At 40.8% G+C, this 13,924-nt stretch overlaps 1 protein-coding gene across 1 annotated transcript; it reads right to left on the reverse strand.

The window, feature by feature from the left end:
- Positions 1-642: 642 nt before the first annotated feature.
- LOC128355630 (NLR family CARD domain-containing protein 3-like) lies at positions 643-12,445 on the reverse strand. The gene is made up of 13 exons (XM_053315947.1): positions 12,419-12,445; positions 10,548-10,663; positions 9,921-9,955; positions 9,752-9,882; positions 9,373-9,398; positions 7,549-7,701; positions 5,724-5,802; positions 5,334-5,562; positions 3,378-5,166; positions 2,457-2,630; positions 1,757-1,930; positions 1,392-1,438; positions 643-1,255 (listed from the first exon to the last, which is right to left on the reverse strand). Exons 5-13 carry the CDS (start codon positions 9,378-9,380, stop codon positions 711-713), a joined length of 3,198 nt encoding a protein of 1,065 aa, XP_053171922.1. The 5' UTR covers positions 9,381-9,398; positions 9,752-9,882; positions 9,921-9,955; positions 10,548-10,663; positions 12,419-12,445; the 3' UTR covers positions 643-710.
- Between the last annotated feature and the right edge of the window lie 1,479 nt (positions 12,446-13,924).

Raw genomic sequence — 13,924 nt, forward strand, 5'->3', positions numbered from 1 at the left:
GAGTGGTTGAACTATGGCATGTTTAAAAGAAGACGGGACTATGCCTGTGGCTAGAGAACATTTAAATATGTTAATATGCTCGGGTCTGCTGCTGTTTTAAGAGCCTCGTAGGAACAATACTGAGCTAAGAGCTAGTTGGCTTCATGCCTGCAATTGTGCAACTAAGCAGGGGAAAAGTGATCAGATGGAAATTACTAAAAGCAGGAGCGTCCAGCCAGTGAGAAGTCTATTGTAGGGTGTGAAATATTTGGCCTGATGCTTTCGATTTTGTCTTGAAAGAAATTCTTAAACTGCTCACAGCTGATTTGGGTGGAATTTGTAGTACAGCAGGTAGAGGGGTTAATTACAGAGTTTGTGGTGCTAAAGAGGATCCTGGAGTTATGACTGCTGTTGGGGGTGTTGAAGCTGAGCTGCTGCTGTTCTACATGCAGAATGACCATCAGATTGACTTCAATCAAAGCCTTTGTTGTGTTCCTCATGTCTTTGTACATTATGACTCAGATGAAGACTCAGTAGAGTTGAAATGTCTGTTTGCTCAGTTAAAGGTTGTAAATTAATTGGTGTGCTCCAGTCATGTTTGTTCTCTGGAAGTCTGCTGTGCTCATACTGAGAAACACCCCATTTTAAACATTTCTATGTCAATTTTATGTCTATTTTCTTATTGTACTGTTGGTGCATGTAATGTCTTTCTTGTTAAGCACTTCTTTCTCCTACAGACGACACAGAGACACTGAGGAACCGGACTTGTCTTGTGACCGAAACCCAAACCCAGCATACAGAGGTTCAGTGAATGTGGTGTTGAAGGTGTGGAGGTGGATCAGTGTGTCAGAGGAGACTCTGTAGAAGGACAGAGTGCCAGCAGGACAGTCCACATACACTGCTACTCTACCAGAGGCAGAGGAAGAGGAGGAGGAGGGGGACGTTCCACTGTTGTTGTGCCAGAAAGAGTAACCACCATCAGAGCACCTCACACTCCAGGACTGATCATTCCATCCTAACCTGCTGTCATCACTGTCTCCTTTCCTTCTGATTCCTCTGTAAGTCACTGAAATATAAACTGTTCCTCTCCACTCGACCTCCCAGTAACAGCGATCAGTCAGATCATTTCTACACAGCAGCTGAGGCCGGTGATCAAATCTGTCTGGATGATCAGGATATGACTGAACCATCTCCACATGTGTCACCTTCCTGTTGTTGTCAGACAGCTTGAGTTTTCTGTTTGCTGTGTTTGGATCCAGTGTGAGTTCACAGGAATCTGATGGAGAGAACGAGACACAATACAGCTGCAGTTATTGATCTATCATCTGTTTGATGATGACATCATCTTCATCCTCAGCAGGATGTGAATGAGTGATGTCACAGTTTGATGAATTAAATGAAATCACACTTACACTTCCTCAGACCTGGTGTCAACCATCGGACTCCAGCAGGCTGCAGGCTGAAAGGAGGAGGGGGGTCAGAGCAGCACGTTCTCTTTCAGCATGCTAACATGGACGTTACATGGCTCTAGTCTACTGTTTTATTATTCTCTTCTAATGTGGGGTTGGGCTTTCATACACTTTGATCCAATCTGAATCCACTATCCCAATCCTTCTGAAACCCTGATTGAATCTAATCAGGTTTAACTTTCAACATTTACATGAAACTTCAGTTAGAAAGAAGAAAAAGTCAAAGATTCAGTTGAGATCTGTGATCAGCTCTGACAGAGAAAATGTTTGCAGCTCTTCCTCCTCTATCACACATTGTCTGTCCATACCTGAGAGTGTCCAGTCTCCAGTGTGGATCCTCCAGTCCAGCAGACAGGATCCTCTCTCCTGAGTCTCCTGGATGATTGTAGCTCAGGTCCAGCTCTCTCAGATGGGAGGGGTTGGCACGCAGAGCTGAGGCCAGAGAAGCACAGCCTTCCTCTGTGATCAGACATCCTGACAGGCTGCAAACACACAAAACAACACACATGTCACACAGTGTGAGAGTACTGCTGTGTGCAGTCACATACAACAACAAACTGTCTCCAAACTAACTCACTAAAAGTCAGCAGCTGAGGAAGGATTCAGCAACATGTTTTAATCTGATGTTTTTACCTCTGAATGCTAAAAAAGTTTTTGCCAAAAGGAAGAATAAAGAGATACTTTTATCAGAATGCTGTGTGAACTTTTCAGGTAAAAGTATTCACAAGACAGAGGCCACAGGTCTGCTCTTTAGCTTGAAATTAGTGCTTTACTATGTTTTTTTCAGAGGAAATCTGTAAAATCATCTGTGGTATTCAACAATTCACAGAGGCAAAACAAAAGAACTAATAAACATCTGCATGAAAAGTAATTCTCACCTGCTGAAGTTGAATAAAAACTGCTTGATAAACCATATGAGATGATGCAATCCTACAAGTTTAATATTTATCCTCTAATGTCATTCAGATTTTAACTGTTCATCTGTTGAACAGGCTGATGAATCCTGACCTGAGAGTTTCCAGTCCACAGTTTGGACTCTGCAGTCCAGTAGAAAGCTGCTTCAGTCCTGAATCCTGCAGGTTGTTGTTACTCAGGTCCAGATCTCTCAGACTAGAGGACTGGGAGCTGAGAACTGAGGACAGAGCTGCACAGCTTCTTTCTGAGAGGTTACAGTCAGTCAGTCTGGAGAGGGAATGAAGAGTAAAAAGTAAGATGTTATTGTGTCTTTTTAGTGCTGTTAAAATTAACATGTTCATTTCAGAATTAATTTGAAATATTTATAATGTGATCGGTCTAATAAGCAGCAACACAGAGCTATCAGGACACTGTGCTCTCACACGCGCTGCATAGATAGTCACACAAACACACAGACATGCAATCACTCTCTACTGCAGAACAGTAACCTGGGCTGTTCGAAGTATTTTCAGTTTCATCCATTTTTTGGAAGGTCTGAAAGATTGCAGCTGCCAAAGCTCCGCTGCCATATAGTTTCTAACTCTGGTCCTTATAGTCTCTTTAACTCTGACCAGCGGCTAGAGAGCCAACAGCAAAAGTCTGCTTCTTTTACCAATATATTTATCTATATCTTTACCTATATCTATTTCTTATCCAAACAACATCAAACTTGGCCCTGCACTTACTCGGATCTGTAGCAAGACACCTGTCATGTTTGAAATCAATCTGATGAACAGTTTGAGAGATATGCAAATAAGAGACAGACAGATGTTCCTGTCATTTATAGATAGATAGATGTATGTCTCACCATAGGAGGGCCATCCAATAAACCCTTATAAGGGTTCCATTGGCTCTTCCCGCACATTTCTCTTTTGTTGGTTATTTTTCTTGTTTCTTAATCTCAGTGTTCTGCATGTATAATGTTTTTTTTCTTTTGTGTGCAATATATTAAAAATATAACTACTCTGTACTTACAGAGCTTTGTTGGAGGCTTTGACCACTGGCAGCAGCCTCAGAAGAGCCTCCTCTGAAGCAGAGTATTTCTTCAGGTCAAACACGTCCAGATGTTTTCCCGATGACAGTAAGATGAAGCCCAGAGCTGACCACTGAGCAGGAGACAGTTTAACTGTGGAGAGACTTCCTGATCTCAGGGACTGTTGGATCTGCTCCACTAGAGAACGATCATTCAGTTCATTCAGACAGTGGAACAGATTGATGCTTCTCTCTGCAGACACATTCTCACTGATCTTCTTCTTGATGTACTCAACTGTTTCCTGATTGATCTTTGAGCTACTTCCTGTTTGTCTCAGCAGACCTCGTAGGAGAGTCTGATTGGTCTGCAGTGAAAGACCCAGGAGGAAGCGGAGGAACAAGTCCAGGTGTCCATTCGGACTCTTTAAGGCCTCGTCCACAGCTCTCAGGTAGAAACGAGTTGATTTGTCTTTATGGACTTCAGACCACATGGGTGTTGTTTGTCTCAGCAGATTGACTCCAGACTTGATGAATGTCAGATGGACATGAAGAGCAGCCAAAAACTCCTGAACACTCAGATGGACGAAGCAGAACACCTTGTCCTGGTACAGCCCTCTCTCCTCTATAAAGACCTGTGTGAACACTCCTGAGTACACTGAGGCTGCTCTGATATCGATGCCACAATCGGTCAGGTCTGATTCATAGAAGATCAGGTTGCCTTTCTGCAGCTGCTCAAAAGCCAGTTTTCCCAGAGACTCAATCATTTTCCTGCTCTCTGGACTCCAGTGTGGATCTGTCTCAGCTCCTCCATCATACTTGACATTCTTCAATTTGGTCTGAAGCACCAGGAAGTGGATGTACATCTCAGTCAGGGTCTTGGGCAGCTCTCCTCTCTTTCTGCTTTTCACCACATTCTCCAGAACTGTAGCAGTGATCCAGCAGAAAACTGGGATGTGGCACATGATGTGGAGGCTTCGTGATGTTTTGATGTGGGAGATGATGGTTCTGGCCTGCTGCTTATCTCTGAATCTCTTACTGAAGTACTCCTCCTTCTGTGGGTCAGTGAACCCTCTGATCTCTGTCACCATGCCAACACACTCAGGAGGGATCTGATTGGCTGCTGCAGGTCGTGTGGTTATCCAGAGGCGAGCAGAGGGAAGCAGTTTCCCCCTGATGAGGTTTGTCAGCAGCACATCCACTGAGGTGGACTCTGTAACATCAGTCAGGATCTCAGTGTTGTGGAAGTCCAGAGGAAGTCGACACTCATCCAGACCGTCAAAGATGAACACAACCTGGAACTCTTCAAACCTGCAGATTCCTGCTTCTTTGGTTTCAGTAAAGAAGTGATGAACAAGTTCCACCAAGCTGTACTTTTTATCTTTCAGCACATTCAGCTGTCTGAAAGTGAATGGAAATGTGAAGTGTATGTCCTGGTTGGCTTTGTCTTCAGCCCAGTCCAGAGTGAACTTCTGTGTTAAGACTGTTTTCCCAATGCCAGCCACTCCCTTTGTCATCACTGTTCTGATTGGTTTATCTCTTCCAGGTGAGGCTTTAAAGATGTCTTCATGTCTGATTGTTGTTTCTGGTCTGTCTGGTTTCCTGGATGCTGTTTCAATCTGTCTGACCTCATGTTCATTATTGACCTCTGCAGTCCCTCCCTCTGTGATGTAGAGCGGTGTGTAGATCTGATTCAGAAGGGTTGGGTTTCCTTCTTTAGTGATCCCCTCAAACAGACACTGGAACTTCTTCTCCAGGTTAGACTTGAGTTTGGACTGACACCCTGCAGAATTTCCTGAATGAATGCACAAAAAATAAGATCATTTATTCATTCAAAAAGAAAATCTGGCAGTCCAATCCCCCTAAAGAATACACGTATAAACATATTTTCCTCCATCTCTTGAGACTTCAGTAAATGTCTCATTTATCCATCATGTTAAATCTTTATAGAAATCCTCTTACTGCTCTGCAGACAGTCAGCCAGCTCCTCCTGCTTCATTCTCCTCAGGAAGTGCAGTGTGATCTTCATAAATGCCTCTCTGCTCTTCCTCCTCTGCTCTTCCTCCTCACCATCCAACACCTCCTCATCCTCCCTCTGACTCTCTAAGCATTCTGGGTAATCTGGACTCAGAACCTTTTGCATCTTCTTCAGCTCGTTCTTCACAAAAGTGACGATGTTGTCCTCCAGCAGCTGGAACAGAATTATATATGAATGACACAATCAAACTAACATCATGAAGCAAACATCAGATCCATGTTGGACACACTGACAATCCACTGGTCTACAAAGTGCAGCATGGAGATAATTGTGAACACAATAGATGTAAAAGTAGTTATTGTACATGTACAGACCATAAATATGGAGTCCTGGTGTGTTTGATGCTGCTGGGCAGACTGACCACTGGGAACCTCTGAGCTCTCCTGGTCCACTCTGTGGAGGAATCATGAAGAATGAGCTCACATTATGTCTGTCCACACAGAGACAAACACAAGCTAAAGGTCCATCAAGTGATATTTGGATGTGAACAGAGAATCAGATGACTCCCTGTAGTGGTAAAGCTTTACTAGTCCTGCTGATCCCACTGAGAATCAACAGCTCAGTCTGTTTGTAGCTTTCAGCTCAGAGTCACGTTGGTTTAGTCCCAACAGCTCTCACCAACCCTCCATACAGCTCTCACCAACCCTCCATACAGCTCTCCCTCCCTCACTTTACCAAGGTCAATTTAACCAACAAACATCCAATCACAGAGCTTCCTGGGAAAAGATGTAAAAAGCTAAAGAGGGCACTTTAAGGAAACCTGATGAAATGTTGACACAGTTTGAATTAGTTCACTTTCACATTCTGGATCAGTTTGGAATATGTTAAGGTTCCTGTGTCAAGTGTGTGAGCATCTAAAAGGAAGTTGATGAATGACATCATCCCCAGATCAAGAAGGGATCAGGAGGCCATTTAATTCATTGTTACTCAAACAGTATGAGTCAATGTAGCTGGGATGCAGTGGTACAAATCACCTGCTCCAACTGAAGCCATAACACAATGCTCAAAAACCCCTCAAGAATGGGCTCTGGGACTGAGATGGATGCTCCAGTCAGACACAGTTAGGTACAATGGAGTCTTTACCATCTACCATGAGGGACATTAACCAGCTGTTGGCAAGTTAGTATGATTTATGCATTAGGTTTCCTCATTATTTTCACTACAAAGGCCTAGTACAGCAGCTATGGACAAAACAGAGACTGTGATGTCAAGCTACATTTGGAGAGCTGGAGAACCTGGGAATGAGAAGTGCCACACCTGGACTAGGTCAGTCTGCCACGGTGCTGTGTAGGTCTACATATTTTTCAATGCACTGAGTCAGTCCTGGAGCACCGAGTAGTTAGAGCTCATGCCACATAATCGCAGTGTCCCTGGTTTGAATCCTGCCAGGGACCTACTGTATGCTGCAGGTCATTCCCCCCTCTCTCTCTCTCTCCCTGATTCCTGTCGTTCTTTCTGCCAGTTACTTACTAAAATAAAGGCATGAAAAGCCCAAAAATAAGTCTTTAAAAAAGCGGGTAAGTCATCTTGCATCTACATTATCCAGCGAGACTCTGTGTTCACAATCACATGAAAAGCACATTCCTGGTGGATTACTCTGTAATATGAACGGCTTACTTCTATTGTTTGTGTGATGATTGACACAACAAAAGATTAAATAACGTCTGCCGTGATAATTATGGCCAGAATTCTGGTCTCTCAATGTTATAAATGTTTTGGCCTGTGATATGTATTTATCTGTTACTTTAACTAGAAGTCCTGCATTAATGAGGACAGTGATGACCAGATGGACTAAAACAGCACATTTGGGACCAGCTGTGTTTTTATTGGCCCACATTGGATAACAAGACTTTGAAGTTGATGTTTCTTAAATACAATTTATCTTCATTGAAACTGAATAAGGATTCAAACATCAACAAAAACTGTGCTCCATCCTGCAGGATCAGTCACTGTTTGTCTGTGTTCATACAAACAGTCACACATACTGTAGTTTGTGCACGTAACAAGTGAAACAATCATTTCATGTCTCAGACAGAAAATGGTGGATTAGTTTGACCAGTTTTCTTCACAGAGTTGTTAAATATCAGCAGTAGAAGATCAGTTATTCTGAGCAGCTGTTTGCATTCAGTTACAGCTTACTTCTTTGCAGCAGACGGTTGTTGTCCTTTGAAATTAAAAGGCTGATCAATTGACCAGCCACTCTTTATAGATACACAGCTGGGTTCAGGTTCAGGTCCAGGTCCAGGTCCAGGTCCATGTTCAGGTCCGGAGGAGTCTGGTCTCTGATGGATCCTGATAGAAAGAGAGGAAGAGCAGCAGGGAGGAAATTCACTGTTTAGTCTTCAGCCTCAGTAACTGTTGCAGAAACTAGCAGCTATCAACAAGAAAAGGATCAACACAGTAAAGTTGAATAAAGTCTGAACCTCAGGTGAAAAGAGGTTTTCTGCACATCTTTCAACAATGACAGAAACCTTCAGAGGAAAAGAGGAACTGTGGCACATTGATAGATTTCAAACAGACTCATGTTTAACACGACTGTGTCTTCATTAGAGTCAACATGGAAAAAGATAAAGCACATTCACATATACAGTACACCTAGAATAGATGTACAGCTGGTTGAAGAGAACTTTAACTCTATTGAATGATGGATGATCCAGACTCTTCTGGTTTCTGGTCCTGTGATGGTGGACTGAGTTAGTCAGCTTCACATGGTGCGTTTAAGAAACGCCGGAAAACTGAGCTCCTCTGTGAACACCTCAACATTTGAGCCCCTTCAACCTTTTAGCACTTTTAGTGATTGTTGCACTACTTTGTTGTTGTTTGAGGCATTTCATAATGAACTCATCTATTATCCGTCATTGATTACTTTAATTATTAAAAACAAATAAACCTTTGTTCGGCACTTTTTATCATTTCACTTGTACCTGCTCAGCTATACAACAGTTTGTACCACAGCTCTGTCTCAGTCACTGTCCTCTAATGCTTCACTGTCTTTCTGTCTTAAAGTCAATTTGGATAAAAATGTGTGAAAATGATTAAATCTGAAAGTAATGCAACAGACTGATCAGTCCTCAGGGACACACAGCTGGGTACAGAGGAGTCTGAACTCTGCTGCTGGACACTTTTCAACCTACAAGCTTTCACAACAGGAAACACTCAGTAGAATCACATCTATCAGTCACTGTTTGTCTGTGTTCATACAAACAGTCACACATACTGTAGTTTGTGCACGTAACAAGTGAAACAATCATTTCATGTCTCAGACAGAAAATGGTGGATTAGTTTGACCAGTTTTCTTCACAGAGTTGTTAAATATCAGCAGTAGAAGATCAGTTATTCTGAGCAGCTGTTTGCATTCAGTTACAGCTTACTTCTTTGCAGCAGACGGTTGTTGTCCTTTGAAATTAAAAGGCTGATCAATTGACCAGCCACTCTTTATAGATACACAGCTGGGTTCAGGTTCAGGTCCATGTTCAGGTTCAGGTCCAGGTCCAGGTCCAGGTCCATGTTCAGGTCCATATTCAGGTCCAGGTCCAGGTTCAGGTCCGGAGGAGTCTGGTCTCTGATGGATCCTGATAGACAGAGAGGAAGAGCAGCAGGGAGGAAATTCGCTGTTTAGTCTTCAGCCTCAGTAACTGTTGGAGAAACTAGCAGCTATCAACAAGAAAAGGATCAACACAGTAAAGTTGAATAAAGTCTGAACCTCAAGTGAAAAGAGGTTTTCTGCACATCTTTCAACAATGACAGAAACCTTCAGAGGAAAAGAGGAACTGTGGCACATTGATAGATTTCAAACAGACTCATGTTTAACACGACTGTGTCTTCATTAGAGTCAACATGGAAAAAAATAAAGCACATTCACATATACAGTACTGTTGCTGTAATGTTTAACTGAAACACAGTCAGACTGAACAGTGGGGATCAAACAGTATCAGCTGTAATGTGAAGTGTTGAGTGTAATACCTTTCCATGTTGGTAACCTGCAGCACCTGATGAAGACACACACACAGGTTCATTATTATTCTGCAGTCTGACAGAAAAACTCATCAGGAAATCAAAAGTGTGTTTCTACATGTAGACTCTGATTTAAAGGCAGCCAGCTGTTATTCTGAGGATTTACTGCTGGATGAACTTTGTGTGATGAAGGTCGGACATTAGCCATCATAATGAAGACAATTCAAAACAAACAAACACACACCAGAAATCAGTGATGAAATGATGAGAGTCTTCTTCTGTTCTGGAAGTCAACACAGTAACAAACACAGAGCAGCTTGTTTGTGATGAAGAGGAAACATTAGAGATCCTAATGAAGACAATTCAAAGCAAATAAAGGTCCACTTACTCAACTTCTTCCCATGAAGGTTTTCTCTGTGAGGCTCTCTGCTGTCTGGACCAGCTCTGTTTCAAAAAGAGTCTTATTCTTAAGACATTTGAATAGTTGAAAAATTAGTATAATCTCCCCAGGACAGATTTCTTTAGATATTTACAGAACTTTCCTGACAAAACACAACGAGTGGGAAAAACTCCTTCCCTCCTAGAAATGTTCCTGATAGAAATACAAATGGGGAATGGAGATAATTATTAAATTATATTATGTATGTTTATCTATGAATATGCATGATTCTCTAAAGATAGAGCAGTGATGGGAGGCAAAATTGAACAAGATTAAATCAGTGGATACCTGGAAGGAGAAGCACACATAGTCACAAACTCTAATACATGGAGGGAATTCAAATGTTAAATAAAAACCAGATTTTTCAGAACACCAGAAATAACAGCTAAGATAGGCCCAACACATCCCTGTTCATGCTGGAGGAACCATTCACACTCATATATTCTGGCTGTGTCCTAAGCTTAGTCTATTCTGATCAGAAGTATCTGATGCCCTCAAAGAAGTTTTCAAGCAGGATATTCCACAAAGCCTTACAGTGGCATTATTGGGAGTCATACCTAAGGGTGTGGACAGGAAGGCTGAGGAATACCTTTTAAATATATTGCTAACAGTAGCATTAAAATGTATTTTGCTACTACTTTCATTACACTATGTGTATGTTGTAGGTATACGTGTGTGGATGTGTTGTGTGTATTCATTGTGCCCAAGACACATTTCTTTTCAAGGACAATAAAGTTGATCTTACCTTACATCAGCTCACTGTGAGCACAGCTGAAAGCATCAATCATAGCAGCTGCTTCTCCACAATCTCAACCTTCTTGTGCTTCATAGAAATGAGCTGCTGTATATTCACATGTACACCTGTAGTGAGTTAGAGGTGTAAAATATGTTAGTTTCCTATCTGCTTCAAATGGAAAGCTAATTCAGCATCCATGGCAATGCTACATCACCCAAAGCATTATGGGAAATCTAACTAACTCTAAGACGAAGAACAAAGAATAACAACAAAATTCATGAATATTAACTTTTTGTCATGTTGACATTATTAATGAGCAGACTTTGCTCTAAATTTAAATTTTTCATCTTCTCTTCACTTGAGTCACATAATAACTTCCTCTCAGGATCAAACTGTGTTCAGTCAGCACTTAAATATAATAAAAGAAAGAAATCCACATTTATGCTTCAGGCCAGACAGCCCTCACTTATTGATAGTGTGAGCAGAGCAAGCTGCCATCAGCTGCTGTACTTCTACTATCGGTCCACTAGATGGCGCCATGAAGCTGCAGTGAAGTGAAGAGCAGCACACATGATGCATGGAGGAGGATTTACATTCACTGACTCACACTGACATAAACACTATTTAAATAGTTTCATTTATCTATGAGTTATTTTTATGTCATCACATTAGTCCTACACATGATCAATCAAAAGTGTAAATGTATTAAATAATTATAATCAGGTCACATTTACTGTGATATGACTTAGTAACTAAATTATATAAATATAGTAAATACAAACTGTTTAAACAGATGATTGAACGATGTCTGCATGTTATTATATCAACACATCTCTCCACATCAGACCCTGACCCAGACCCATCTCTCCACATCAGACCCAGACCCTGACCCAGACCCATCTCTCCACATCAGAGCCAGACCCTGACCCAGACCCAGACCCATCTCTCCACATCAGAGCCAGACCCAGACCCTGACCCAGACCCAGACCCATCTCTCCACATCAGAGAATCTGGAGACAAATAATGTTCTTAAAAATGACTAAATGATTAATCAAGTATAATATTACATCATTTTCTGTTAAATCAATAACTAATCAATTAATTGTGTAACTGCTGCAGTTCAGTGTACTGACATCATGCAGTTTATCTTTGAGCCACCAGATGGCGCCAAATCATTTCTAATGACCAGAAGGAGAAGCTGAAAAACCTCCAACATGAGACTGAGGCTCAACAAACAGTAAAGTTCATCTTTGAGCTGCTGACATGCAGAAAGATGCAGTTTGTTCATGTTCATCTTTCTTACTTTAGTTCACGAATTCTGTTTTAACACAAATAACTTTAATAAGATTATTTCATTAAAACCGTTAACTTATTTACAGAAAACATGCATAAATTAAAAGGAAATAACTGACCCATAAAATACATTTGTTGTTAATTAAAATCTTCAAATACGTAGAAACTGTTAATAACAGCATCTAAACGTTAAACAGCGAACATGTCTTTGTTCAGCAGAAACAGGAAGTAGTTCTCACATGACTGATAACCACAGAGACTGTCAACAAACTCTATATTATCATGTCTTACTCTCATTTCTCTTTTATTTAAAATCTTAATAAGCTCTCAAACAGTTGTACTGTAGTAAAAGTAAAATATATCTCTGATAATGAAGCGGAAGTAAGGCGATACAATAACAGGAAATAGACCAACTGAACTCTCTCAAGAATTAAACTGATAATGTTTTACTGACGTTGTTTCTGCGTTCATTTACAGTTAATGCAGAACTTCAGATTAATAAACGGATTAGCGGCTCGTTTGTGCAAAATCTATTTATAAGCTACAACCGGACGTAACGAGTAAAACATTTAAAAGTGGATTCAAACCTTCAGCTGGATGTTTGCGGGTAGACATTTATCTGCACAACTGGTAGAAAGTGAAACTAACAGCTGATTGGCTTCGCTGCTCTGGTGTCGTTTCCTCTGCTGCTTTAAAGCATTTCACCAAAGATCACTAACAGAATATAACAGCTGACAAACTCATTTATGATTCTCTAATAACATTCATGAGAAACACAGAGAGGCTTGTGTGATTTAATATATCATTCCTGGTAGCCTCAACTACTATACTGTAGTACAGTTAGAGGTACTAATACTTTACTGTAGTACAGTTAGAGGTACTAGTACTTTACTGTAGTACAGTTTGAGGTACTAGTACTTTACTGTAGTACAGGTAGAGGTACTAGTACTTTACTGTAGTACAGTTTGAGGTACTAGTACTTTACTGTAGTACAGGTAGAGGTACTACTACTTTACTGTAGTACAGTTTGAGGTACTAGTACTTTACTGTAGTACAGGTAGAGGTACTAGTACTTTACTGTAGTACAGTTAGAGGTACTAGTACTTTACTGTAGTACAGGTAGAGGTACTACTACTTTACTGTAGTACAGTTAGAGGTACTAGTACTTTACTGTAGTACAGTTAGAAGTACTACTACTTTACTGTAGTACAGTCAGAGGTACTAGTACTTTACTGTAGTACAGTTTGAGGTACTAGTACTTTACTGTAGTACAGTCAGAGGTACTAGTACTTTACTGTAGTACAGTCAGAGGTATTAGTACTTTACTGTAGTACAGGTAGAGGTACTACTACTTTACTGTAGTACTGTTAGAGGTACTAGTACTTTACTGTAGTACAGTCAGAGGTACTAGTACTTTACTGTAGTACAGTTTGAGGTACTAGTACTTTACTGTAGTACAGGTAGAGGTACTAAACCTTTACTGTAGTACTGTTTGAGGTACTAGTACTTTACTGTAGTACAGGTAGAGGTACTAGTACTTTACTGTAGTACAGTCAGAGGTACTAGTACTTTACTGTAGTACAGTTTGAGGTACTAGTACTTTACTGTAGTACAGGTAGAGGTACTACTACTTTACTGTAGTACTGTTTGAGGTACTAGTACTTTACTGTAGTACAGGTAGAGGTACTAGTACTTTACTGTAGTACAGTTAGAGGTACTAGTACTATACTGTAGTACTGTTAGAGGTACTAGTACTTTACTGTAGTACTGTTAGAGGTACTTGTACTTTACTGTACTACGGTTAGAGGTACTAGTACATTTATCTGCTGACCCTTTGGAGGGGCCCCACCCTTAGGTTGAGAACCACTGGACTAAACTAGCTAACTGTATATAAAGTAGTATAAACTACTATAATAATATATATCACTACTTTTACTGTAATACTGCAGTACTACATCACTCAATTAAAGCTGGCAGATCAGACTGAAACAGATCACAGAACCAAAGATCAAACAGCAGTAAACTGAAAACCAGGACTTAAATACAAACTGAACTAATGAAACAACAAGGAACAGGTGGTGAGGGCAGGCTGG

Source organism: Scomber japonicus, chromosome 3 (assembly GCF_027409825.1).
Source record: "Scomber japonicus isolate fScoJap1 chromosome 3, fScoJap1.pri, whole genome shotgun sequence".
Classification (NCBI taxonomy): Eukaryota; Metazoa; Chordata; class Actinopteri; order Scombriformes; family Scombridae; genus Scomber; species Scomber japonicus.